The following is a 27325-nucleotide window of genomic DNA, read 5'->3' as shown; positions in this document are numbered from 1 at the left end:
TGAAAATAATTGTATAGAGGGTATACTTGGTTATGTGACCAGGAGGAGGTATCGCTGATTCAAAACTAAGATGACGAACCGAGTCGTACGTGTATAACTTTGTTGATCTCGTAAAACTCGTAGAGTTGGGTGCCATATTTGGGTGCTGCAACTTTAATAAAGGTTAGCAATAAAAGCACAAGGTGTTCAAGAAAAAGACAATTACATTTGAAAAAATCTCTAGCCTGGTTTCTCAACTGGCTTTTCCCACTTCACACGTCATGCCAGCCGACTGGCCGTTCGTTCTTCAAAAGCCAGACGAACATATGGCGAAGTTTTAAATTTATATATATGTTTATATATCTTTGTCACTACCGTTAGGCCTAAGGGACGTAAAGTCCACCCTTGTGGATGCGTTTTGTACAGTTGTATAAGGATAACTTAGAATATTTGGATACAGCGTATCTGCCCGTCGGGCGTACACCTACTTTTGTTTAAGAGCTAGTAAAGAATGCACACGTTGCGTATTTATAGGAAAATACACCTCTATACGTACAAGCACACACACACACACACACACACGCACACCTGGTATAGTGCACAGTGTAGACGTTATCGCTGCTGTTGTTGTCCCGTTTTTCAAGGTATCGACTGAAACGCTGTACAAATATTTACCGTTGGTAGCGGCAGCAGCAGCGGCAGCGACAGCGGCTTGTTAGAGGAGTATCTGGCAAGTTTTTGACCCGCACCCGACTACCGACTACAAACGATAAGCGCTGCAGACATGGCCACGCTAATTGCGGAATGATAAAAGTTGGTAACCGCTCCCGGCCACAAGTGAATCGCGCAATTGCCAAGATTTCGACTTAGGCCGTTTCCCGTTCCCATGCTCCTGCGTTCCTATTTGCCTAAACCGGCCCCCAAGGAATACTCGAAAAGTCCTCGGCGTTGCCAGACAACGCAAATTTGTGTGCGGGTGGGGAGAAATATTTGAAGAGGGAAATGTCGAAATGGCGGCTAAGCGACGAGAAAGGGAGGCGTGTTGGGTAAAGGGGGCTGCTGCAGTAGCATTACATAAAGTATAAGAAAAAATTATGATTTTCACTTGGCAACACTCAAGCACGAGAATGGGCATGTTGAGGGGGATGGGGAGGGAGCCTGGTTGCTGCTTAACTGTCAAAATCGTGTAATTTAATAAAGTTCGCTGCGGGATATTGTTCGCGCAGAAGGTTCTACATATCTAGTACTCGCACGAATCCAGCTTGTTCGCGTACCCCATTTCTTCTTCTTCTTTTGCCACTTTTCAGCTTCCTAAGCCAGCTGCTGTGCGCTTCCTTGCCCGCCCTGCCCGCCATGGTAAGAGGCAGAGGCAGGATTGGAAGCCAACATCATAGACCTTGCCTTTGTGTTTGTTTTTGGCTTGTGTTTGTATTGTTTTGCTTTTTTCTTTTTAATTTTTATTTTTATTTCACATCGCACAGTGGGCGCATTCGTATATGCATATGAACAAATCTGAGCCATGCCAAACTCCAATGTTATCTTCGAGAACTCTTACAATTTAAATTAAATTAACGACAAAATTTACTTCTATCAAATTATTGGCACAATTTTCAAATAAGTAATTCAAATATGTTTTGTTAAAATTTTATATAAGAATTTGTTTTGATCAAAGCTTTAAAGGATTTATTGCAAACAGGTTTAATTTAAAGCGTATCGGGGTTTCTTAGCCAGAGGTAAGGGAAGGACGGTTAGGGAGATATGGAGAAATCTGTAATTGAATGCGAAGTGCGGGTTGATCTAAGAGTATATCTAAATTATATATAAATTATATATCTGATCAACCTTGCATTAGGAGATGAATAGCAATTGCAGAAGCTCTTGCTACAGTATACAATCAAGCCGCAATCGAAAGGAAAACGAAAGAAAAACGAAAGGAAAAGTCAACCTGAAATAAGCAATGAATATAAAAAATGTTGCTGGGCGAATGACTTGACTTGATCGTGTCGGACAAAGCTCTTGTGGATCAAATTCAAGATGTATTAGTTACCAGAAATAACAATAAAATCTGAAAAATTGAATCTGAATCTAAAAACATGGAAAATGCAGCCATAACTAAGGAACTCGAAAGGCGGAGGAGATTATTATCTTAGCCAAATATCATTGGGACAATGCATTGCCTGATCATCTCGATGTGAAATTCTCGATCAAAATAAAGATCACAATCAAGCGAAACTTATAATTCTGGTTGGTGGCTTCACGATTGCTATAAAATGTAACTAATAAGTTAATCTATTATGTTTAATATGAAGTAATAAATTAAAAGTAATTAAATTGGTTCGAATGTTTATGATCAGACATAAAACAATAAAAACAAAAATATAGTGAAACACATTTAACTTTATTCAAGCTTAAGTCGAGTTCTTGAATGGGAAAAAGTTTCTGTCTTCTAGATATCTTGATTAAACTCAGGAATTACGAACTTTATTATACTAATAATATATCTGTAAAATTGTTACAAATTGGTCGCAAATAAAGCTTTGGATGTCTTTTTTTATTTCCCTACTTTTATTCCAGAATGCATAGGAAACGGTAAATTGGCAAATTTAGATAAAAGTATATATATTCTTGATCAGGATGTCGGGTTAAGTTTGTCTGTCTGTCCGTCGAAAACTAAATCAGCTAGAGACCTGAAATTTGGCAGGCGCAGAATGGGCTTTTTATACCCTGAACCCATTAAAAATTTGTATAAGGGTATATTGTATTTGTGCGAAATCCAAGAGCTAGAGAAATTTTAGATGTAGGTGCTCCTTGTTCCCGCGCAGATCGAGTTTGTTTCCGATAATCGATCATTTACTCCGTTTCCAAGCAATCGATAAAAATCGATATCGATATCCTGTTTTTTGGGCAATTTTGGTAAATAATAAGAGCTAGAGTCACCAAACTTGACATAAAGCTTCTAAAATAGAATATATATATATACATTTGATGTTGGAAGAAGAGGGTTCAGGGTATCCCCTAGTCGGGAGCTTCCGACTAGAACCTTTTACTTGTTATATTTCTCTTATCTCTCCCCAATTTAAAAATATCGATCTCAATATTGAGATATGTTTTGTAAGGCATAACTAGAAGATAATATGGCGTAGATATACCCAACTTGGCTTAGAACTTCTCGAGTCGTATACGCAGTTCAAGAATATTGCACTTTTTGGATACCTTTTCTCATTTTTGTGCAGTCGCATGCTTGTACAGGCAGCTCGAGGCTGGATTCGGGATTCCATTCGGATCCCTTTTATTTTAATTTATGATAATAAAACTTATATTATTTGCCAATATCTAAAGAAATATGAGGGTTTCGGGTGGATTCAAGCCAGTTCCGATCAAAATCGGTTCGTAGCCTTTATCTGGATGTTATTTGTCCTGTCGGGCATAGAATTAATTGATTGAACAAGGACAACCATATTCAAAAAAATAAGTCCCAAGGCTCTGAACTGCTATGGCAGGTTAGCCTGCCCCAGCCTGCCCCAGTTGGCTGCACAAGACTTTGTGTTTCTGATTTTTTAGCAAGCAACTTTCATATTTTATTTTATTAAGCAAAAAGGAAATGTGCAAGTAAACAGGGACTGCAAACACACTTACACACACACACACACACACACACACATGCACACATATATAAATATACCCTCTCTCTAGTTGGGTATGTGCTCGGGCCAGGCCTACGCCCCTCACACTCCCCCTGGCAATGTCATATGAACGCCCCATTATTTACTTAACGTAAGTTAAACATTCGCCCACATCCTCCCCTTCGCACGAATTGCTTCTTTTGGGGCCGCGACTGCGGGCTGGGGTAACTCGGAGTACATGTTGGCAAAAAAATAATAAAATAAAATAATAAAGCCAAAAAGAAACAAACAGATATTCTCGTAAAGTGGAGCAAAAGTGAGGGGCAGCCGGAAGGCGGAAGGCGGCTGCTTGGCTAACCTTACCTGCCAGCAAAGCAGCCTAGTCAAAGAGCTGTCGTCGATGCTAAGCGCAAGTTGCCCCCTCCCCTCTCTCCGACTCATCGCTGCAGCCCCACTGACTGCCGGCACCCCCCACTTCATGAGTAGAGTAAACAAACCGCCATGAAATATGCAGCAGGCAGTCCGGGCAATGGCGAACAAAAAATGATTTATGTGGACGCCATGAAAAACAACGAACAACGAAAAACGAACAACCAACAGCAAAAATAACAATAACAACATCAACTGATTTCTCAACTTGGCTACAAGCCCGTGAGCTCCCTTTTTTTTTTATAAATATTTTCATTTGTTGTTTGGCCTAGCAATGAAAAATGCGCGATTCACTACAGAAAGGCATCTGTTCAGAGGAGGGCGGCGAAAATTTCGGATCTAAGATCGAAAACTAAGATCTAAAACTAAGAGCATAGCATAAGAAATAGTGATAGGTTTAATGTCGTTACCAAGTCTAGGAATTACCTGTAACACACCAAACTTATCTGATGAGTCAACCCCGTCATATCGATCAACTCATATGCACCTCCCAGCGGGCAGACTTAGCTAGACTAATATGACTCGGATGATTATATAAATATGACAATGTTATATAAGTTTGATCATGATGGCGTTAAGCTCCAAGAAACTGTTGCAGCGACTAATAAATCTGTGCGACCTTGTGTATCATGCCTAAATCAAGTTTATTACAAAAGAAAGTTTCTCTCATTTTTCCTGAAAATCAATAAGCACTGCGATGAGTCGGAGGAGGAAGTCATTTGTAGCTTCAAAGAACTTACATTCTCTTGATCGGGATTAACATCCGAGATAATCTAGCGAAATTTGCGTTCTTTGTACCCGATCACCATTTGCTGATGAAGATTTATACATACATATACATTTTAAAAGCTTTTGAGAATATCCTTGGAATTTTAAAAATAAGTCACACCTAATTCGGCAAATATTCTTGCACCAGATATCTACTATTTATCCAAAATATGTCCTAAAAAAATATCACCTCAAGTAACATCTTAGTTCTTTCAACCGATTCTACACCAAGTAACTTAGATAGAAAGTTTTGATCACAGCAGGAACTCGGTGAAATAATATAAATATCTGAATGTATTAAGCTACAAGTCTCACTTCCAAACAATATTACAATTATTATTAATTTTATAATTATTAATATTAACAATATTGTTATTATTATAATAAATATTATTATTAATATTGTTTACCCTAAACCAAACATTGCAAGATTTTTCTTCAAAAATGAGTGGATTTCAATAAAAATGGAAAAACTTAACCAACGATGGCTTTTCGCATATCTAAGACTAGCATATATTACCCGGCTTTGCTCGTGGCACGTTTTATGCCCAGTTTTAGCCTATAAAAAATGAACTATCTTGAAATTCATTCGAAAATATGTTTAAGGTCTATCGAATAAATTACTAAAAGTTAGAATCAATGGTATCCGCCAGAGTCAGTCTTGTCGTGACAGTCTTAAGTTTGAGAAGGATGGGACGCATTTATACGCTGTGCCCAAGAATTTGAAATGGATCTATTTGTCAATCAAAATGCCTTGCTTGAGCTGTCTTTGAACCGATGAGCTAGGCATATGGAAGTAGTTATGTGCCTGAGTAGAGTTTCGGTCCAAAATTTAGAAGCTTGTTAGGGGTGAGTTGATTCAACAATAATTAGTTATGAGTTCGGGTAAGGATACAAATTCGGCCTCAAATGAGAAGCTACAGAAAGGGTGCTCCACAGTAGGTGTCAGTAATTAGCCATATCCAACCATAGGAACGTAAGCTCGTACAACAAATAATGATTATACAAACTATACGCAGATGTCCGATGTCAATTGGGCTGCCTACAACGCTTTTCGCTGCGATCTGGCAAAAGTGCATAAGACTTTCAGTTGTTGCACTCAAACGGAGTTCACCGAGGAGGTTGGCACAATAACCGAGCTTTCGCTGGGCTGCAAATTCTTGGGCGGACCTGTGCCCCGGAAGATCTTGGCACCCGCCCGTCATAACAATGGAAAAGGTGAATAATCAAGAAATTGGTCAATCGCGCAGAGACACAGATCCATTGCCACAAAGTTCTTCGTCGACCCACCAGCAGGCTTGTCCCATCGAGTCCAAGAAGTCGATTAATATTTTGCTGGAAGAACGGGGAAAAAACGAGTTGCCGCGCAAAACCCAGTCGGACAGCAGCTTCCAGCACAGTCAGACCTCCTTGTTGAATCCGGCGAAACGCTTGCGGCGCACCAGCTCCGAACAATTAGCGAGAAGTCGAGTGGATCGAGTAAATCCTCCAGAACCTGATCTATCGCTGCCGGCAAGATGCAACAGCAGTGCCTGCACGATTGGAAGCGCAGAACTGACAGTAACTGACTCGCAATCCTCGGGATATACCACGGAAAGCAGCTACCAGACGGCCACGGCCGGCAGCAACTACAGCCTGAGCAGCACGTCCTACATCAGCCAGCAGCGGCCCTATCCGGGCAACTATCTACACGAAATCCATGTGGCCGTGGAGGCCAACACAACGGATGCACACGTCCAGGCCATACGCGACGACCTGCGCAACCTGCTTTGCAACGAGGTGGCACTCATTCACGAGGCATCCGGCGGGAACAGGCAAGCCATATATCTAATTGCCTATCAGTACATGTAGAGAGTGCGATTGTTTTTCAAATACAATTTCTAAATTTCTAGTCTCGCTTAACCACTTGCTGTACTCACTCCCGATCCTGATGGGCTTGGGCTTGGGCTGGTCCTGAGCTGCGCATCATTCGCTTGTTGACATTATGACAAATTACGTGCGCAAAAGGCAACAAAAGCCACCCCCGGAAGGATGTCGGAAGGAAACAACAAGCCAAAGCGATACGCTTAAGCATTAAGCATCGTAGGGTGCCGGGTAATATGGAGGGTGCCGGGTACCCTCAACGTTAATAGGAAAGCCACACAAGAACGGCTAACGAACGGCACGCGGCAGGCGGCGGGTCGCTCGGTCGGTCGCTCGGTCGGTCGAGTGAGCGACAAGTGCGCTAGCCCACAGTTGAGGGTTGTCCCGGGGCTGGGGTTGAGGGACTTGCGCTAGTCTCCGCGGAGTGGGTATGTTTGCCCAGTGCTAAGTGCACGGCCATAGGCAAGTGGAAATGACAAACATATTTACACAATTTTTGACAGGCCCAAACCAAATGCGATATATACGGTGCTTCACTTTCCGCTGGCAGCGCCAAGAAGTTGCGAACGGGTGAAACCGAACACCCGTGGGTGCAGCGAGCTTCCCTCAGTCGACGGAGCCCCTTACGCACAACAAACAGCAACCCAAACTCGATAAATATGTTTATGTGCAAATAACAAAATATTTGTCGATTGCCGGTTCTTGAATTGCTCAGGGCAGGCCGGCAGGCGGGATGGCAAAGGGACGGGGGGGAAGCCCCGCAGGCGCATAATTCAATTTTTCTGCTCGTTTTGCACGACGCTCGTCGAACGCCGCTCAACTCCACTGGGATGTGTCTCGTATATAGCTGGTTTGGTCGGGCTTGCCGGCACCGGAGCTGTATATTAACGACACGTGGCCTCGGCGACGGGCATATGCGGTTTTAGCACTGCCCTGTTATTTATTTGTTTGTAATTACGCGTGTACTAAACAAAATCCCGGCGTACTTGAAAACGCGCCCAGGTCCATCAACAATTGTTGTTGTTGTTGTTGTTGTTGTTGTTGTTGCTGCAGCCTTGTCTATGCTCTTTTCAATGCTGCAGCACGTGCACGAAATGGGCTGGGATTGGGACTCGAGGATCTCTGGTTATTCCCTGCGCATTAGCGACAATAGCGCTGTACGAAGTCTAAGCCATTTGGACATTGTCAACAATTTTTGGCTTCGACTTTGCCATTGTCTTGTCTGCACATATCTCCGACGACGACGACGACGACGGCGCGTGTCCTCCGTCCCGTCTGCCATTGTGTCAGTTGTCAACATTTTGGGCTGGCTTCTAGCTGCGGCCTTAGCTTGTCAATTGATTTGCGTGGGATCGCGAAACATGTGAAGCATGAATCAAAATCAAAATTGTGACAGGATTGGTAAGAAAAAGCACATAAGTCTTTCAGCCAGGGATTTGCCTTGCAAGAGAAAACAGTCGAGAAAGAGAATGTGTCGATTTTAGCTGGGGATAGAATGAAATTTTACGCTTAGGCAATGCGAGTATAAAGGGAATAATAAATTTCCTTGGCGAGCGTGCCCGACTAGCTGATACCTGGTCTTTAAAAAACAAAAATATTTTTAAATATATTCTGCATTTAACTTGGCTTCAAATTAAGGAAGCTCTCAAAATTGAATTTGCCTTTGATTTAATGGTCTCCAACTAAGGACAAGCATGGGCTGAACTTTCGAATAACTTAACTAATCGGGATTCGCTGGTACAATTTTCTTACCTTTACAGGTAAGATAAAGAATAAACGTGCATGCTGCATCCATTTCGACAATTTCTTTGTGCCTACGCTTTTCTGTGGATACAGCTTATAATAATAATTAAAGACTAAGCCCTTGTTTTAATTTCTGCCATTATATTATTAATTTCAGTTGCCACAAGAGTTATTGTGGCAAGGGTAAGCAGTTGTGGCTAATTGAAAAACACTTGGCTTTCAAATGGAAAGGCTGAGCCTTAAGTCGGGCCAACCGCATTCCGCACCTGCCACAGGTGCTGGCCTGCACACAAGCATGCACATGATTCGCTTTCAACGGCGCTCAATCAAAACAACTCCCTAACCACACCCAGATATGGGAACATACAGCCACCCACAACGAGTGAAATCAGCAAAACAACAGCGAAAAACTTTGCATAATTAAAGGCATAAATAAATAACGGTCAGCTAGTTGCAGAGAGCAGCTAAAAAATATTAGACGAGCAGAAATCAAGCAGGACAGCTGCAGTGCCATGGGCGAGGCGGACTGCGACTTGGCCTGGCCACGGAGAACTGGGACCTGTGAACCGTGGCCCTTTGTACTCACCCTCAAGCGCTCGATTCCTTGAAATTAAAGCAAGCACAAACTCTGGATTTGGGTCATCATGGTCGACAGGCAACGCGCCGACACCGACACCGACACCGACTCCAGCACCGACTCCGAGTGCAGCATGCTGATGATGATTGTGCTGACCAGCGAGCAGGTGCGATGCCTGCGGCGTGGCTGGCAATTGTTGCTGCTGCTGCTGCTGATGAATGTGCTGCTGCTGATGGTGGTGATTATCCATGACTGACAGATGCTGCTGCAGTTGCTGTGACTGAGGCTGAGCCTGGTGCTGGTGCTGGTGCTGATGATGATGTGGATGCTGATGTTGATGCAGTGGCGGTGGCGGTTTCAGAGTTTGCATCATCTCTAAGGCCAGTTGCATGCACGCTCACAACAACAACCGCAGCTAATAATTGTCGGAATTTATAATCTTCTTTTTCGTATGTACGTTGATTGGGCGGATCGTCACACGTGTCGTATGCGCATTAATTGCAGTTAATATGACACTTGCTAGCAGGCACTTTCCCGTCAAATTGGCGCACAATATAAACGGCAGATCAGTTGGATCAGCTTGCCTGCATTTGAGAAATATATTTCACAATACTAACTATATTAACTATAAAACATATATTTTCTTTAGTCACACACACACATATCGGCTAGCGATCCAACCTTTTGTGCCCCGGCCTGCCAAAAAGACGCAAATGTTTAGTCACGCGGCGCAGATTTCTATTTTTTTCAACTTGTAAGGCAGACGGCACTGCCTATAGATAGAGCAAGATTGGATCGCCGGTTAGTTGGTTGGCTGGTTGCTTGGCTGGTTATTGGGTGGTTGGTAAGTTGACTGTTTCAGAACTGGCACTGGCACTGGCACCGTGTAAAGCGCCGCCGCCGCCGTCGCTTGCCTCGGTTTCCGACGCACCGATGTTTCTTATCAGACACGCGGCGGTTTCTTTGGTTTCGGTACTTCGGTTCGATTGTGCGAGTGTGCGAGTGTGCGAGTGTACGAGTGTACGAGTGTACGAGTGTGTGCCTGTGCTCTTCGCGACGTTGTGCATTAGACTATACTCGTTGCCCTTCTATATCAATTTCGACTCATATAGTACTACCTTCAAGTGTCTACAATAACAATTTCAATATATATAGTATATAAAAAACGTGCATACCGAGTGTCTGTGGGTTGTTCCTCTATAATGTAGGGTGCATGTTTTTAAGAGCTGAGCACACAATACGAGCAATGCCTATCTGTTTGTTACATAATTATATGCATCAATACGCAAGAATCTGGCTACCGAAATTGTAACAAAGTAACAAGGTCTTGAAATTTCAAAAAATTAAAAGATACAACAAGCAAATGAATGAATGGGACAAATGAATCTCTCTCTGGCAAAAGCTACTAATCAACACTTTTGCATTTTTATAAGAATTTCACAACATTTTTTAAACGCATTAGCTTATGCGAATTTTCGTATTATTCAAATTTATAATTTCCTTGTAGGCTGCTTGCATTTCACTTCAATACATTTCAATATTCACTCGAACGCCATTTTGCGACGGCAATTGGCAAAGCGACGGCAAGCTTCAACAAAATGGCGGCGGCGTCGGCGGCGACGGCTAAACGGACACGGCAAGCACGACACGAGACGGCATGACAGTGCATGGCTTGGCAACACTGGCGAAAGCTGACGGCCGCCTGCTGCGTTGTTTGTGAGGTTTTTTTTTTTTTGCTGCTGCTATTTGTGGCACTCGGTCTGCATTTTTTGCGCACTTTTTGACGCTTTTGTTGCCGTTGTTGCTGCTCCTGCATCTGCGACTCGCGTTATTGTTGCAGCTCTTGTTGTTGTGTGAGCTTTTTTATTTGACTTTTACGATACTTTTTATGCCGTTTGCCTTTTTGTGTGCACACTCTAGCTGGCGTGTGTGTGTGTATGTGTGTGTTTACCAATTGATCTTAATGTGACACAAATGATATGGTAAAATGCAGGCTGCCAGGCTAGCAAGCAACACAACAATGGCGACGGCGACGGCGACAGCGACAGAGACAGCGACGTCGTCGACATTTTTATACTGTTTTTAGTATGCGCTATGTTATGCCTAACTTTGCTGCCCCTGCCCTGTCCACCAGTTGGCAGCTACCATTTCCTTTCCCATAACTAATTCTATACCTATCCCGTTCCGTTTCCGTTCTTGTGCTTGCTCGCTAGGCGGCGGCATTACAATATTTTGTGAAACCTAAAAGTTTAGCAAAAGTTTTTCTCTTAAGAATTTCGAGTAATAACTGCAAAAAAGCACTGCGATGTCGGCAGCAGCGGCAGCAGCAGCAGCAGCAATAACAACAACAACACAAACACCAACAACAAGAGCAGAAATGAGCCAACGCCTGGCGACACCTTCGCTGTGGCCCCAAAACAACAGTCAACAGCACTTAAAAGTCAGCGTCGGCAATGGCATAGCACAAATATGAGAAACTTAACTCAAAAGTCCAAGTCAATACGCGCGGTCAACAGAAAAAGAAGAAAAAAAAACCAAAAACGAAGGCAAAGAACAACAACAACTGCGAGAGAAGTTTGCCTGGCTTCCAGGGCGAAGCAAGCGCCGCCCCTTTATATTGAAAACATTGGAAATCGTTGATAACAATAAGAACAACAACAGTAAATGCCCCGCCGGAGTTCGCATTTTAGTCATGCGCGAGAATCAGTTATCTTATCGCCTGCGACGCCATTAAACTGGAACGCGACTGGGCGGGGTGAGCAGGGTGTCTGTTCAAGGGTTAAAGCCATTCCAGCGGCTGCGCCGTGCAGCATGCGCAGAGAGGCAAAGCAGTCAATCATTTTCTAGCTAGCTAGAGTCACCCTGTGCGGCATTGGTGTAAATACCCTGTTCGTGTTGAAAGCGTCAAATAGTGTATTTCTGTGTGAAATTGCAAGCGAAAAGATATAGAAAAATAAATCGACAAACTAACTATCTTTGCTTATCAATTGTAAGCAATTCATTTAGCTTATCAGATACTCTACTAATTTAAGACAAACTAATTTAGTATAGGGTATTTGGAAGTGTGCTATCTTATTTGTTTTAGCATGCTTTCTGTTGTCTGTGTAGTTTTACAAAATTGGGCGCTTCCTTGTGGATATCCTACCGCCCAACCGTCTGCTTGGCATTTTGTTTTCGCATTTATTTATGAGCCGCTTAGAGAACGGCAAGCGCTTTGAACCTTACAGGACTAAGACCCCAAACCACAATTACGGACTTTGGCGGAGGACAACAGCTGGTGGCCATATCATGGCCAAGAGAACGCCGTTCAATATATGGATATTATGAAGCTATTAATACGAGGGTTACACAATGCCTACGTTTATTACATGAAGCAAATCATGAATTGATAAAGTCGCCAGGATCTTGAAATAATAATAAAATATTTAGCATATAGGAAATGTATCGAAATAAACAATTGATTGTTGGCCAAAGATTCCCGTGCATGCTAAATAATTCGATAATTTATGTATGTATTGATATTTAATTTAAAATTATAAAAGAAGACACACAATATTAGTCGAGATGATCCTAAAAATAAACAAGTTTGTCATGCAAGAACTTCATACTTGATTGATTGGCAAAGATTCGTGAGAATAACTGAAGAACTAAGCTAGAGGGACATATCTATATCGACTCGGCTATTGATGCTAATCAAGAATTTACTCATTTACTCAGTTATTAAAATAAAAGAAATCATCAGAATTTCGCGTTTCTCATGCATACTATGTGCAAGGTCAGGTGTTTAATGAGCTCTGCTCTCATAGTCAGAGCTTCCTATAAAATTATTGGGCACAAATGTTTTGTTAGCAACGGAACCGAATTGGAGCGTGACCCTGAAATTTGTAAGGCAAGCAACATCAGCGCAGAATTGTGAAATTCAGTGAACGGTCCGGTCCGGTCCGGTCCAATCGACCCAACGCTGCACGGGCACACGGCCAATCCGATGATGATGATGATGATGATCATGATAATGATGATGCACTCCCAGCTCGAGCTGCGCTTACAAAATCGACAAATCCAGTCGATAGACATGACTGTGACTTTCAAATTTCGTGCACGGTCGCATGACTGGGCGGAACTGGACAACAGGTAACAGGTAGCAGGTAGCATGTAGCAGTAATAAAGCTGGAAAATGTTATGCATCTCCAACCATTTGGAGGGATTTTTGCCAAAGTGACAACAGGCAAGCCAAGGTAATAGTTATTATAAACCGGATTGTAACAACAATGGATCATCCATTAGCTGCATTGAGAGAAATGCCAGATTGAGAAAGACAAGATCACGTTTATCAGAACCATGCAAAGGTACTAAAAATATCTGATTTTCAACAGTTCATATTTCTTATTTATACATTTATTATTTATCTTACTGTTTTTTTTGTTTTATTAAAGTTAAGCTCACATAAATAATTCGCGGCCCTAAAGTCAATATTATTTAATATATTTCCCTGATTTGCGTGTAAGCTCCCAGTTTTCGTAATTTATATATTTATTATTTATATAACTGTTTTTTTTTTAATATCTTAAAATTAAACTCATATAATTAAAGCTTAATATTATTTCGTATAAAATTTCGCCGTCTGATTTGCATACAAAGCCACAGTTTTCTTTCAGTGTAGTCGCTTTATTAGACAATTAAACGCATTTCATTAAAATTTCTTCGACGATTTTCACGCTTTTATTTTGTATCTTGTTTATTTTTTTTTCATTTTTATTTTGATATTACGCTATGAACGGTCTTAATGTCGTTTCTGAACGCCGTCAGAGTTACATAAATCTCGCCAATGGTATCCAAAACTTGCTGGCTGTGCACATTTTTACACATATCGCATGTAAGTCTGTGGGGTTGTCTGTTCGCTCTTCAAGTATTGTTTGAAAGTTTTTACTGCCTAAAACAGCTCACACAAAGCGTTGGATTTAAAGCGCTTATCGAGGCTTTGACATGTCGCAGCGAGTTCATTTGTAGATCCGAATGTCAACGGTGAACAAGTGCAAAAGTCAGACGACGACGCAGCGCACCACGACAGATCGCCATTGCCATAGATATATGTATATATAGATAAATAGATAGTTTACCACAGATCTCCAAGGCAGGATATACCATATAACTAATCGTGTTCGGTGTTCTCTTGATTAAAATGGACTTTGGCGAGTTTCGCGAGTTTGGACACGCCTCGATTGAGTTTATTATCAACTACTTGAGCAACATACGTGACAGGTGTGTGTGTGTGTGTGTGTGTGTGTGCGTTTTTAGTCATTTTCCAACCAATATCACTCGCTGCCTCCACAGAAATGTGCTATCCAATGTGGTGCCCCACGAAGTCATCAACCAGCTGCCCAGACAGATACCAGAGCAACCGGAGCACTGGCGGCAAGTTCTCGACGACCTGGAGCATATTATTTTGCCTGGATTGACCCATTGGCAATCGCCATACTTCAATGCCTTCTATCCGTCGTCGACATCGGCTGGTTCCATAATAGGCGAGCTTCTCATAGCAGGAATCGGAGTCTTGGGATTCAGTTGGGTAAGTCTTAATCTACAAATTCAGCAGCAGATATCCAGCCCAATTCAAGAAAAACTAGAAACTATTTAAGCCGAAACTAATTTTAGAAATGAAGTGGGTTACGTCTAAATTATGTGAATATCTTTTACATGACAGAATTGTTTTGCTAGGAGTGCTGGGCTCAGTATTATAAAAAGTGCTCAAATCTTTAATTGCCTGTTTTCGTATATATACACCTATGGTCAAAAGAATAGGTACACTACTCAATGTGTGCATATAAGCCCCCAAAAATTACACAAAAATAAATCATTTTAAATAATCTGAGAGCCTATATGAATGGCAATCTTCAGCAGCAGCAATCTAGTCCATCTATGATGCTTTTTGAGTAATTTTGCCATTTTGTTTATCTTAAAGGGCTTAGGAGAACTTGTATGCCCAAACTCTGTATCTAGCTCTTGTTCTCAATGTGAGTTTTTCTTTGCTCAACAATCTTGCATTCATTTTATATTATTGCCAATACTATATATTTATATATAACAGCTAAATAATTTACTTAGTATTATAAAATGCAATATATAATGAAATATGTATGCTCTTTACTTTTAACAATAACTTAAGACCGCAAATTTGGAATTTAACTTTATTAGCTACAGAACTTTTCAAGTTGTGTATTTACCATATTTTTAATGCATATATATATTATTATATTACACATGCTTGTCTTTTAAATTTTACTTATATATAATCAGCTTTTTAATATAACTCATAAATGGGACATATTTTAGATAACAAGTAGCAGGTATTACTTAGCCTGCCTGGGTTCAAGCTATTTGCCTGAAATTTTGACATAATTTGCCTGTGGAAAATTTAAATAAACTTGTACTGTCTTGAACTCCACGAGCATAGGACTATTTTTCATAAATAAATATTTTTAATAAATGAGTTTTAAGTCGATTTAGCACCAAAATTTTGAGTCAACGTTTGTCGCCCATTTTACTCAAGAGATGAAAAGTTTTAAGCCTATAAATGAACTTTTGTTCATAAATTATGATAATAAATGAGGATGAATTTTGAAAAATATCTTTAAAAACGGCAATTTTCGGCACTTTTTCATTAAAATTATTTTAAGGCTTTGCAAATAAGTTTGAAGCTTATTTTGTAACCAGGAAAAGGGAATTTAGCGGAAAGTGTGAAGCAGTTTTTATAAAGATCCTTGAAATGGAATTTGAGTGTTTAAGTCCTTAGCCAACATTTTCTCGAAGAAAGTATGGATTGTCCCAAAAGTTGAAGCTGATCGAATTTTAAACAGAAAATTTGCCTATATATTTCTGGAATTTCCCAGAACACGCTTTTACAAGAGTCTTTTAGTAGCTTCTTAGACCCAACAGTTTGGCCTGTGCATTGATCGCCAATCACCAATCCAATTAGTTAGTCAGTCAGTATAGCTCCAATATTTGATTGTTTAGGCTATAGCAAAATAATCAGATTTTCTGCAGCTGCACTCTTTTTTTGCCAAGGAACAAGAGTATTAAAATGCGAAACGAATAATGTAATAACAGTTAATTATTTGACGAGAAGAGTTTCCATGAAACTTAAGTTTCATATAGTATGTAATTTAATGCAATATATTATCTATTTTTCGAAAGCGCCAACGAAGAGAAGAGCAAAGCTTTAAGAGCAAATGCAAGAGAAATCTGTTGGGAACAGTTTTTATAAGCTGTGAAATACTGTTCCCAATTTCGAAGTGAAATAAGCTCGCAGTTTTTAGTTGAAAACCCAATTCTTTAGGTTGATTTTTGCTAATTTCGAGCAAATCAAATGGAAAGCCTAACGAGTATTATATGGAAACCTTTGTTGATATTATATATTTATTTAAACAATTTGGCCAAAGGCAAGAGAAACCTGTTGAAAACATTAACGAACATTTGTTATTAAAAAAATTGTTTGGCATTTGTTTTATGCATATTTTTGATGCTAAAGCTTAATAGATAACCTATTACTATATTATTATATAATAAAAAAAGGCGTTTATAAATTTATGTATTTGCTTACTTTTAAATATGAAAGTCAAAGCTAGTAGAAATTACTGGACTTAACAAAAGTCGAGAACAGTTGTTCGATTTTAAATATAAAATAACTTATTTTTTTCGAATTGTTTTGTGGTTCCTTATTTATTCAAGTGAATATTGATATTATGAATTTACCTACATTTAAATTAAAGTGGAGACGTAGTCTTTTTAATTCTATATAATTAGAAAGGGGATTACTGCCTAATTACATTGGCCCGACACATGCATATTAGCAATTATTTTATAAGACAATTAGACTTAACACTGGACCCAGCCCAGAACTATTTGATGGCATTAGGTAAGCGGCATTTAAGAGTCGCAACAACGGAGACTGACCGGAGATTGGGCTTTGCAACTGACTCTTGCTCTGGGCTCGCCTCCAGCTGTGATCGCGGGCTATAAAAGGCGCCTCGCACGCGTCGCGCGACATCAGAGTGAACGCCAGGTGCGCGAGAGCAACACATCGAACAGACAGGCCGACAACAACAGGTGGCCAGGGAACTTTGTAAACAAACAGAGAAGACAAACAATACGTGAACAGTACAAATAGAAACGCTTTCAAAACAGCGACTACAACGGAGATTGAAACCGAAACACGAAAACGTGAACGCATTGCAAAATGGATGCCAAAGAGTTTCGCGAGTTTGGCAAAGCAGCCGTTGACTATGTGGCCGACTATCTGGAGAATATACGCGAGAATGATGTACTGCCCTCGGTGGATCCGGGCTATCTGCTGCAGCTGCTGCCCAAGCAGATGCCCGAGGCGCCCGAGGCTTGGCGTGAGATACTAACAGACATCGATCGCGTGATCAGGCCCGGCATCACCCATTGGCAGTCTCCAAACATGCACGCCTACTATCCCACCAGCGTGTCCTATCCATCGATAGTGGGCGAGTTACTGGCCAGCGGCATTGGCATCATTGGCTTCAGTTGGGTACGTGCAGGTGAAATCTCAGACACGGGTCCATTGTCCAATCGAGCTGAATGCAAGCCCTTTGTCTTCGGTCTGGGCAAGTGAAAGCGACGACTCCAAAAGAACTTGACAAACAGGTTGTTAAGTCGCCAACGAGGCGAATCAAAGAGACAGGGACTGGGTCAAGCTTTATAGAATTGTCTTTGCTCATTAAATTTATTGGTTAAGAAACAATACGACATATTATTTTTCGTTACAGATATGCAGCCCGGCTTGCACGGAGCTGGAAGTGGTTGTCATGGACTGGCTGGCCAAATTTCTAAAGCTGCCCAGCCATTTTCTGCACGAGGCCGAGGGTCCCGGCGGCGGCGTCATTCAGGGTTCCGCCAGCGAGGCTGTGCTGGTCGCCGTTCTGGCGGCGCGTGAACAGGCCGTGCGCCGGGAGCGCGAGTGTCATCCGGAGCAGAGCGAGAGCGAAATACGCGGCAAACTAATTGCCTATTCATCGGATCAGAGCAACAGCTGCATTGAGAAGGCGGGCGTGTTGGCGGCCATGCCGATCAAATTGCTGCCGGCCGGCGAAGATCTGGTGTTGCGCGGCGCCGCACTGAAGGAGGCCATCGAACGAGATGTGGCCGCCGGCCTCATACCAGTCATCTGCGTAGCCACGCTGGGCACGACGGGCACGTGCGCCTACGATGACATTGAATCGCTCAGCAGCATCTGCGAGCAGCACCAGGTGTGGCTGCATGTGGATGCGGCATACGCTGGCGGCGCATTCGCCCTGGACGAGTGCGCTGAACTGCGTCGCGGTCTGGATCGCGTGGACTCACTGAACTTTAATTTGCATAAATTTATGCTTGTCAATTTTGACTGCTCGGCGATGTGGCTGCGCGACGCCAACAAGGTAATTGACAGCTTCAATGTGGATCGCATCTACCTGAAGCACAAGCATGAGGGTCAGACGCAGATTCCGGACTTTCGCCACTGGCAGATTCCGCTGGGTCGCCGCTTCCGTGCGCTCAAGGTGTGGATAACATTCCGCACTCTGGGCGCTGAGGGTCTCCGCGCACACATGCGCAAGCACATTGATTTGGCTATCCAGTTCGAAAATCTGGTGAAGGCTGACGAACGTTTTGAGGTGGTTGCTCCACGCGCCCTAGGACTGGTTTGCTTCCGGGCAAAGGGTGATAATGAATTAACGTCACAGTTGCTACAACGTTTGATGGAGCGCAAAAAAATTTACATGGTCAAGGCAGAACATCGTGGCCAGCTGTTTCTGCGATTTGTTGTATGTGGCATGGATCCCAAGCCATCGGACATTCAGTTCGCCTGGACGGAGATTGAGACACAGCTGACATCACTCTGTGCTGAGCAACAGCTAAATGCGCGCAAGGCTGGGGAACTATCAGAGCTAACGCATCATTTAAGTGGGCTGCATCTAACAAATGAAACGCTGCAGCGCTAGTCGAATATACAGTAATATTGCAATTAAAAAATACTTAATCGATATTAATGGCATTGTAACAAGTAGATAAGAAATAAATAAAATAAATCAATCATACAAATAAAAGAAGAACCTATAAAATATTACGAATTTGCAAATAATTACGTTTTCAAATTTTTCACCAGCACTATTTCAGTTTTACCGCCATTCAAACAGTGTGCGAAAGTCCAGCTAGTATCGATATACGTTATCGGCATGTGTATGCGATATTGGGCAACAATCGCAAACAATGCTGCCAGACTGCAGACATAAACAGCTGTTTCACCTCGCCTCCATTGGTGAATGGTGAACACAAAATACACTTCTTATTGAAGAAACATATATTCCTTGTGTACATATGCATTTTGCAGACATTTGCCCATATAGTTTAGTGTGCATAAAGATTTATGAGGCATTTATGCATAACAAGTTTTGTGATCAAACGACGCGTTAAAAAGTCGTTGACACGTATTTATAATAGCATCGACAAGGGTATTTGAAAACATAACTAAATGAGACATTTTTGTTGTCAACACAAAACTTTGAACTTACGTACACAAATCGAAATTTCACAGTTTCTGCAAAATAAACAAAAACTGATCAAGCCTGTTGAGACTTTGACATGCAATGGTAAGTGAAAATGTTGTTGCTGTCGTAGAAACAAATCCTTAAGAATTGCCTCCCTGCCCTCACTGTGGCGCCCGATTAGTTATGTATAAACTAGCCACCAGGCGCAGCTTATACAACGCAGCGGCACTTAAAGCAGAGCTCACCGGGTTGCAGCACCATGGAGGCCACTTTGATTTCAACCACAACTTGGAGTCGGCCAAGCGGAATGCACAGATTGTGATCATTGGCGGTGGACTGGCGGGCTTGTCAGCGGCAAAGCATCTACTTGCAAATGGATTTCATAGCACTCTCGTGCTGGAGGCTACGGAGCGTTATGGCGGTCGCATTAATTCGAAGCGCTTCGGGGACACATTCTGCGAGCTGGGCGCAAAATGGGTCAACATTAACGGCTCGCACGACTCCATGTACGAGCTGTTACGCAATGCCGAAGGCCTGACAAAGCAGCTGAAGCAGGCGACGCCCGTTCGATATGTGCACGCAGCGGGTCAAGGAGAACAGAGTAAGGTGCCCTCTGGCATGGTTGAATTGATAGACCAGCTTTTTCGAGACTTGTGTCGCGGCTTCAAGGTGCGCGACAAGGTAAAGAGTGGGGGCGATCTGCACTCGTTGGACAATGTTATGAGCTACTTTCAGTCGGAGAGCGACAAGCTTATAAGCAGTTCTTTTAAGCATCCCGACGAGCAGGCAATGGCACGCGAGATTTTTCAATCGCTCTTCAAGGATTTCAGCAGCATACTGGGCTGCTGTCTGGAGTATGTTAACATCCAGCACATTACTACCTGCCCACTGGAGCAGGAAACGAATCCCATTTATGTGCCCACGGGCCTGGACAACATCGTAAATGCACTCACTCACGATTTGGAAAAGCATCAGCTACAAATGGGTAAACCTGTTGGCAAGATCCAATGGAAGACGCCAACAGAAGCTCAATTTGTGGGCTGCTTGGATGGCAGTCTGTATCATGCCGATCACATCATTAGTACGCTGCCTTTGGGCGTGCTCAAGAACTTTTCCGCAATACTGTTTAAGCCGATGCTCCCACTGGATAAACTACAGGCCATACATAATCTGGGCTTTGGCAATCCAGTCAAAATCTATCTCTCCTACAAACGGCCCATTAGTCGCTGGCTCAAGTCCAACCTTCGCCCATTGAGTCCGCTGACGCAACCAAATCCAAGCGCACCCAATGAAGCGACCAACTCGAATCCGAAGCGCAGCTGGACGCGACAGGTTGTGGAAATATCTCAACTGCCTAGTAGCCAGCACGTTCTAGAAATACGAGTTGGTGGCGGCTACTACGACGAAATTGAGAAGCTGCCCGATGCGACGCTGCTAGAGCAGATCACAATGCTGTTGCGCCGGTGCCTGAGCAATGAGCTAGTTCCCTATCCGCAGGCCATGTTACGCTCCAACTGGAACAGCTCCGCGTGCTTTCTGGGCGGCCGGCCCTACTTCTCCGTCAACAGCAGCGCCCGTGATGTGCAATGCTTGGCGGCGCCTCTGGGCGATGCCGAGCCAACTCTGCTCTTTGCTGGCGATGCGACTGCCCTGCATGGCTTCGGCACGATAGATGGAGCGCGGTCCAGTGGAATACGCGAGGCGCAGCGCATAATTGACTTTTATCACAAGAAGCATGGCGTATAATCTCACACTCGTAGTTAAATGCTCGTTTAAAAAAAGGATCCTAGTCAAAATTCATAGTTACAAAAGTATTGGTTAAATAGTAATTAATTAAGCACATTTATTAAATACGAGTAGCATGTAAAAACAACAATAACGATTTTTGATTATTAAGCCCGTTCCGCATTTCACTTTCGCTTGCATTTGGTCCATTGGATATATTAAGATAACTGGTCGAAAGTGTAATCGAGAACGGGTCTTTATGATTGGAACTGGGAGTAGGAGGTGAGTATTCAATGCTAAAATTCCCTAAACATGTCACTTCTGATGCATATTTCTGATGCTGTTCACTTCTTGTCCGCCGCCTCGCTCAGCTCCAACTCATCGGCTGCAGCGCTGACTTCTTTCCAGGAGTACTCCATGTCCTCGGACTGTGTAAAACGCGAGCAGACAGCCATGCGCAAGAAGTAAACGTCGCGTATCTTGGCTGGCACCATGTGTATGTTGCCACGTCCATTGATCCGTTTCAGCAGCGCTTCGTTGCGCTCGTTGGTGCCCTTCAGACGGAAGCAGACTAGGCCCATGTTCACCTCGGCGGCCAGCTCAAAGCGTTTGTCCTGCACGCACAGATCCCCAAACTGTTTGGCAAAGCCGCAGTGGCGTCTGATGTGCGCCTGGAGGTTCTCGACGCCGTACAGACGCAGAACAAACCAGAGCTTAAGGGCTCGGAATCGGCGACCTAGCGGGATTTGCCAGTGACGGTAGTCAGGCGCTGAGCCCTGCATGTCGTGCTTCAGGTAGAGCGGATCCACGTTAAATGCGTTGACCACCCAGCTGGGATCCTTTAGCCACATGGCGGAGCAGTCAAAGTTGACCAGCATCCATTTGTGTGGATTAAAGTTGAACGAGTCCGCTTTCTCCATGCCCTTCATGTGATGACGATATTCCGGACATATAAAAGCGGATCCGGCGTAAGCCGCATCGACATGCAGCCACACATTGTGCTTATTGGCCACAGGACCGCACTCGTCCAAGCGATCGAAGGCGCACGAGTTTGTCGTGCCCAATGTGACGACCGCGTAGAAAGGTATCAGACCATCAGCCAAATCTTCTTCAATAGCCTTCTCCAAGGCATCGCCGCGTAGACGATTGTTCTCATCCGCCGGAACTGAGCGCAACTTGATGCCACCCAAGAGACCAGCCCGCTCCACGGACGAATGTGACTGGGCAGAGGCATAGCCCACCAGCTTGCCAATTATCGTGTGATCATCCCACTCAGGATGCTTAGCCTTCACCTCCTGCAGCTTCTTGGCTTTTGCCCCAAGTAGCGCCACCAAGGTCGACTCGCTGGCCGTTCCTTGTATGACGCCGCCGCCTTTGCCGCCCGAACAGGCCAAAAACTCCGAGGGCAAGTCGATCATCTTGCCCAGCCAATCAAGCATGACCACCTCCAGCTCAGTGCAGGCTGGACTAGCTATCCAAGTAAATCCAATGCAAGCAATCGCTCCGCTCAACATATCTGCCACAATCGCCGGATAGGAGTTGGCCGTCGGAAAATAGGCATGAAACTTGGGGCTGTGCCAGTGTGTCACGCCGGGCATGATGACCCGCTCAATGTCCTTCATAACATCCTGCCAGTCCTCTGGCTTCTCTGGCGCCGCATCCGGTATCAATGGCTGCAAGTAGCCCGGCTTAACCTCGGGCAAAACTCGCCTGCAAGCACAAAATCAACAACAATTAGATTAGAAATCTTATTAGCAGCCATTCAAAAACTTCACAAAGCGCGCTGCAAATTAGATTCCAGCCTTGGCCCAACCCCACAAAGTAACAGTCGCAACTTGTTGCCAGTGGATAGAAAATCAATATTTGCGGGCGAAAGACGAGTATCCATGCTAAAGGAATACATTCGCGACCCATCGAAATATCTATCTATATATATGTATGCATACATTTTTCCTTATACTATGCTTGCGCTGACTACAGCATTAGATGATTAACTATATAATACAGCTTATTAAAAATGACAACTATCCACAAAATTAACAAATTGAAATCAGATCCTAATCTGGTTTATGGAATTGCATCAGGACCAACAAATAATATGGTATGTATAAAAAGAAGTTTTTATGTTTGCAGCTGCGCTGTGTACAGGGTATCTCCTAGTCGTTCATTCTTCAGTAGAGCTCTCTTGATTGCTTACCCTGATTATATTCGACTGAATATTATTTGGATTACAAAAGAGATTAATTTAGAAAACTGCCTTAGGAGCAGAACCTTTAGAAAACAGAATACCATAAAATCCAATTAATTAGTATTTAAATGTAAAAAATAACTTCTCATTAAAATGTATATAAAAAAACCTTCTTAAAGATATGCGAAGAAACTTAAAACAATGTTTACCCTAAATATTGTAATAATTTGCTATGAAATATGATTTTTGATTTTTGATTTGGACGACTTTTAAGCACACATTCAAAATAATTCGCAACAATTAATGCAATTGTAGATTAGATTAGTATTCGTATTATTATTAGCTAGATTTCTAAAAGGTTAACAACAACAAAAATTGTATTTTTACGACTGGAGCTCTTTTAGTTCCAAGGCAACACACTTTGAATTGTTTCAAGAACAATGTGCAGCTCGGAACTAGTTGAAGGTAAATAATAATGTCGACCTTGACACGCCAACTAACAGTTAAAAACCTTATAATGTTGTAATTAATAAGCTGCAATCACAAAACTGGCACTGGCAAACTTGTGAAAGGTCTCCACAGCTGAGCTGAGCTGGAAGGCCGAAACGGCAAATGAATCTGGCCGAGACTTTCCCAAGCCTCAATATTCAGATACTCTATCGAAAAGTCATTCTCATGCGGAACTTGGAAGAGAACGCGTGCCCAACTGTGGGTCAATCAGAACGAACTTTCAAATTGAGTTCGTGCTACTCTGAGGTCAGTTCATGTTAATAAACCTCAGATACAGATACTTCAACTGGCCATATATGTATGTACATTCCGGGTCTCAAATTAAATTAAATTTTTATTCACTTATGACACACACGCACCTGTCTCGTATGTTTTCCAGGTAATCGGCTATATAATCGACCATCGATTTGGCAAAATCTTTGAACTCGGGCGCCTCCATATCGATCTGTAAGTGTTAAGGCGATTCACATTAATTAGGGCCATAAACTAATTAAATCTACACATTCTAAAATAAGAAACAACAACTCACCGAATCCAGTTTATCTGTCACCACAGGGTTAGCTTTGGATATACCCTTACTTAAATGGGGCATGTTAGTATTAGTGGAAGCTTTGCTCATTACCAATGAATAATGAGTATTGCGTGGAATGCTGTCTTAGTTATTAATGAGTCGAATGCAAAGTAGTACAAGTTTCAAAATGTTAATATGAATAGCTAATGTTATTTACATAAGTTTTGTCGAGACACTTTTACGTGTGTTCACTGTACACAACAAGGGCAGATAATGCTAATCAGCTTGTGAGGTGTCTAATGAGACTCATACACTACGAGTATGCACTAATAAATTAAATCTAATTAAACAAAATAAATTATAAATAAAAAAAATATATATATTCTTTAATATTACTTCTGTTTTCTTATTAAAAGGGGATTTTATATATTCTACAGTAAATTGTTCTATTTTTAATAGCATTTAATTTCGATTTAGTACTTTCTAAATTTAGCAACAATTTGTTGTATTTATGTACTAAAATGTTAATTTTTTAGTAATTGGTTGTTTTTGCAAATGTAAGCTGTGTAAAATGTAAAGTTTATTTAATTTGGCTAATTTCGAGCTTATTCAAAGGCACTTTTAAAACCGTCTGTGACGAAAACAAGTCGACAAAGCTGTTTGGCATTGACTGGCTCTACTCTACCTCTACTCAAAAATCAAAAAATAAAAAAAAAAGACAAGTTGTAGAAACGAGACCAGAACCAGCCAAAAATTGATAAGATTGTTATGGAATGTTGAAGCTCAGAAAATTAGTCGAATTTAAATTTGAGTTAAAGCAAATCCTAAAGAAAGGTCACTTGACAATATTACGTATACGCCCAGTGTTTCACTGCGATTATTGAGTATGTTTTAAAGCACATTAATTGTTTAAATATGCCCAAGAGGCACACGCATGTCGACACACACACACACACACACACACACACACTCACCTTACTGTGCACTTAAGTTGACTACTTTTAATTATTTGCACTTTTCGCCGTGAATGTGTCGCTTAGTTACGTTCCGTTCCGTTTCGTTTTCTTTTGTTTTTGTTTCGGCTGCTGTTTTATTAGTTCTTAGTGTATTTAGTCAAGCTGTGCCCGCTCCGGCATCCGTTAGCCAACTGAGTGCTGGTCGCCGTTCGGGCGGGGCTTTTAAAGCATCGCCTCGTTGGAGCTGCGAGCTGCGAGCTCCGAGAGCAGCCGCAGGACCGGTTCACCTGCTACCCTCGGCTCATCGAAATCGGCAATCGCTGAACTGAAACTGTGGAAATTCATTTGTAATAAATAAACACTTGCAGGTGTGTGTGCATTTATATATATATATATATATATATATAATAAATTGTATTTGTTGACAAGCGCAATGTTGTTTGATATTTTGCACGCGTCGTTACATTTTCGCATAAAGTGCAATAAACCGGCGTCAATAGAAAGAATCAACCAGCTCTTAACTATTAAGCTGGATCGTCAGTCAAGACAAGAATTCCCCCCGAGCTCATGACTCACGCGCTGCGTGGGGTTTCCTCAAACAAGACAAGAGATACAAGTTAAAAGAAATACAATAATCAGATACAACACAAGAGATACAAGTTAAAAGTGATGCAAAAATGAATAAAAAATATATTTTCAAATAAAACAAAACAACTTTAATTTACATATCTGACGCGAATTCATATAAGCACGAGCTGTAGCTGAACGTGTGTGTATCTATATCTCGTAGATACTCGGGCGAGCACGAGACACCATCAATGTTTGATGACGTCAAAGGCTTCATTCTCTATTATGTGGCATAACAGCTCAGAGGCGATGTAATAGAGTGGAAGAGAAGAAGTCACCCAACTGTTGCTGAGGATGTGCGTGTGCCTGACATTTCAACGAAGCCACTTTGGAAAATCACTTGACTGAATCAACAGATTTTTGCCATGCCAACGGCAACGGCAAAGGCAACTTCACCCGCATCCATCCTCCATCCATTTCCAGCCAACCCCAATGTGCGTCTAATGATTGGGGTTGGGTGCTGGGGGGAGTATGCTGGGCGCTGCCTGCTTCTGCTTTTCTACTTAATGTTGAGAAGTACTTCTATTTGATTTATGGCTGACTTGAGTTGAAGAGCCAGGACATTTGAGGTGAGGGCAGCATATGATGGCGCCTAGAAGTGGGGATTGCATAATCGAGCGGACGAGCATTAAATGTATTCCGTGTGAGGCAATAAATTGGACAATTTCTTTTGGTATAAATAGGCAACTCACAACTCTTAGAACACCTAACTTTAACCTAAATCATATTACGTTCACATTGTTTTTAAAGTAAATACTAAATTCAAGTTTTGCCCAAGCTTTTATTCTACTCTGAAAAAGTCTGTAGAAAAAATCTTGCTAGCAAACCTGATTTATTAGTTCTCCTCTTTGAAGACGTAGTTTTGTTTTTAAATAAAACCTACGTTAAAATCTGTTTGCACTTATTGAGAACTTAAAACTCACTTGTGTGTAAATTATACTGTCAATATTCTGTGCTTAAATAAAACTCTTAGTCCTGTGGAGGACGCTGAAGAAAGCTGAAATTTTTGCTGTAGTTATCGTTGTAGTTCCACCCGCATGCGTGGAAATATCGGGAAAACAGTTTTATAAAAAACGTGTGCTTTCCTTCTTCCAAATTTATTGGAGACGTCTTTCACACTTTTCTCAAAGTCCTCTCGAGCAAAATATGCTCATGACGATCGAAGTTTTCCAAAAGATCTTAATTAATATGTTTTTGATTTGTGCTTTGCAAAATTTACAATTCGATTAAAAATCAAGGTCAAAAGTTTACTTATAGTTAAAGGTAATACGGGTAGATTTAAGTT

The 27325-nt window shown here is 42.1% G+C and overlaps 6 protein-coding genes across 10 annotated transcripts in view; 4 read left to right on the top strand and 2 right to left on the bottom strand.

The window, feature by feature from the left end:
- LOC115763443 (LIM/homeobox protein Lhx3) overlaps positions 1-9843 on the bottom strand; it is a 29702-nt gene extending 19859 nt beyond the window's left edge. Inside the window, exon 1 of the mRNA XM_030706010.1 lies at positions 8992-9843. Coding sequence (XP_030561870.1) covers positions 8992-9373 — 382 coding nt within the window. The 5' untranslated portion in view covers positions 9374-9843. The remainder of the gene's footprint in view (positions 1-8991) is intronic.
- On the top strand, positions 5572-6035 carry LOC115763446. Its single transcript, XM_030706014.1, has 2 exons — positions 5572-5648; positions 5819-6035. Exon 2 carries the CDS (start codon positions 5819-5821, stop codon positions 6023-6025), a length of 207 nt encoding a protein of 68 aa, XP_030561874.1. The 5' UTR covers positions 5572-5648; the 3' UTR covers positions 6026-6035.
- On the top strand, positions 5990-6701 carry LOC115763445. Its single transcript, XM_030706013.1, has one exon. It carries the CDS (start codon positions 6009-6011, stop codon positions 6648-6650), a length of 642 nt encoding a protein of 213 aa, XP_030561873.1. The 5' UTR covers positions 5990-6008; the 3' UTR covers positions 6651-6701.
- Positions 9844-13639: 3796 nt separating the features above from the next.
- On the top strand, positions 13640-19074 carry LOC115763501 (3,4-dihydroxyphenylacetaldehyde synthase 2). Of its 3 annotated transcripts, XM_030706096.1 has the most exons (3): positions 13640-14241; positions 14314-14548; positions 17769-19074. In XM_030706096.1, the coding sequence occupies exons 1-3, from the start codon at positions 14162-14164 to the stop codon at positions 18975-18977; spliced, it is 1524 nt and encodes a 507-aa protein (XP_030561956.1). In that variant the 5' UTR covers positions 13640-14161; the 3' UTR covers positions 18978-19074. The 3 variants fall into 3 exon arrangements, with proteins under 3 accessions (XP_030561956.1, XP_030561955.1, XP_030561957.1); XM_030706095.1 differs by having other exon boundaries at positions 13648-14548; XM_030706097.1 differs by lacking the exons at positions 13640-14241; positions 14314-14548 and adding an exon at positions 17031-17530.
- A 418-nt stretch (positions 19075-19492) lies between these two features.
- LOC115763613 (protein anon-37Cs) lies at positions 19493-21372 on the top strand. The gene is made up of 2 exons (XM_030706241.1): positions 19493-19625; positions 19705-21372. The coding sequence occupies exons 1-2, from the start codon at positions 19508-19510 to the stop codon at positions 21267-21269; spliced, it is 1683 nt and encodes a 560-aa protein (XP_030562101.1). The 5' UTR covers positions 19493-19507; the 3' UTR covers positions 21270-21372.
- A 141-nt stretch (positions 21373-21513) lies between these two features.
- On the bottom strand, positions 21514-25624 carry LOC115763614 (aromatic-L-amino-acid decarboxylase). 3 transcript variants are annotated; one of them, XM_030706244.1, is made up of 4 exons: positions 25432-25624; positions 24476-24600; positions 24306-24391; positions 21514-22958 (listed from the first exon to the last, which is right to left on the bottom strand). In XM_030706244.1, exons 2-4 carry the CDS (start codon positions 24563-24565, stop codon positions 21593-21595), a joined length of 1542 nt encoding a protein of 513 aa, XP_030562104.1. In that variant the 5' UTR covers positions 24566-24600; positions 25432-25624; the 3' UTR covers positions 21514-21592. The 3 variants fall into 3 exon arrangements, with proteins under 3 accessions (XP_030562104.1, XP_030562105.1, XP_030562106.1); XM_030706245.1 differs by having other exon boundaries at positions 24476-24596; XM_030706246.1 differs by lacking the exon at positions 24476-24600 and having other exon boundaries at positions 25432-25623.
- Between the last annotated feature and the right edge of the window lie 1701 nt (positions 25625-27325).

This window comes from Drosophila novamexicana, unplaced genomic scaffold (assembly GCF_003285875.2).
Source record: "Drosophila novamexicana strain 15010-1031.04,08,12 unplaced genomic scaffold, DnovRS2.1 tig00000739-arrow-arrow-pilon, whole genome shotgun sequence".
Taxonomy (NCBI): domain Eukaryota; kingdom Metazoa; phylum Arthropoda; class Insecta; order Diptera; family Drosophilidae; genus Drosophila; species Drosophila novamexicana.
This window is presented reverse-complemented; position numbering and strand designations above follow the sequence as displayed.

Coding starts and splice junctions, on each gene's coding strand:
- LOC115763446 (XM_030706014.1), top strand. CDS start 5,819: ATGTCCGATGTCAATTGGGCTGCCTACAACGCTTTTCGCTGCGATCTG.
- LOC115763445 (XM_030706013.1), top strand. CDS start 6,009: ATGGAAAAGGTGAATAATCAAGAAATTGGTCAATCGCGCAGAGACACA.
- LOC115763501 (XM_030706095.1), top strand. CDS start 14,162: ATGGACTTTGGCGAGTTTCGCGAGTTTGGACACGCCTCGATTGAGTTT. Junction 14,549..17,768: donor GAGTCTTGGGATTCAGTTGG/GTAAGTCTTAAT, acceptor TTTTCGTTACAG/ATATGCAGCCCGGCTTGCAC.
- LOC115763613 (XM_030706241.1), top strand. CDS start 19,508: ATGAGACATTTTTGTTGTCAACACAAAACTTTGAACTTACGTACACAA. Junction 19,626..19,704: donor TGAGACTTTGACATGCAATG/GTAAGTGAAAAT, acceptor GCGCCCGATTAG/TTATGTATAAACTAGCCACC.
- LOC115763614 (XM_030706244.1), bottom strand. CDS start 24,565: ATGAGCAAAGCTTCCACTAATACTAACATGCCCCATTTAAGTAAGGGT. Junction 24,392..24,475: donor TGACAGATAAACTGGATTCG/GTGAGTTGTTGT, acceptor TAACACTTACAG/ATCGATATGGAGGCGCCCGA. Junction 22,959..24,305: donor CTGGAAAACATACGAGACAG/GTGCGTGTGTGT, acceptor TTGTGCTTGCAG/GCGAGTTTTGCCCGAGGTTA.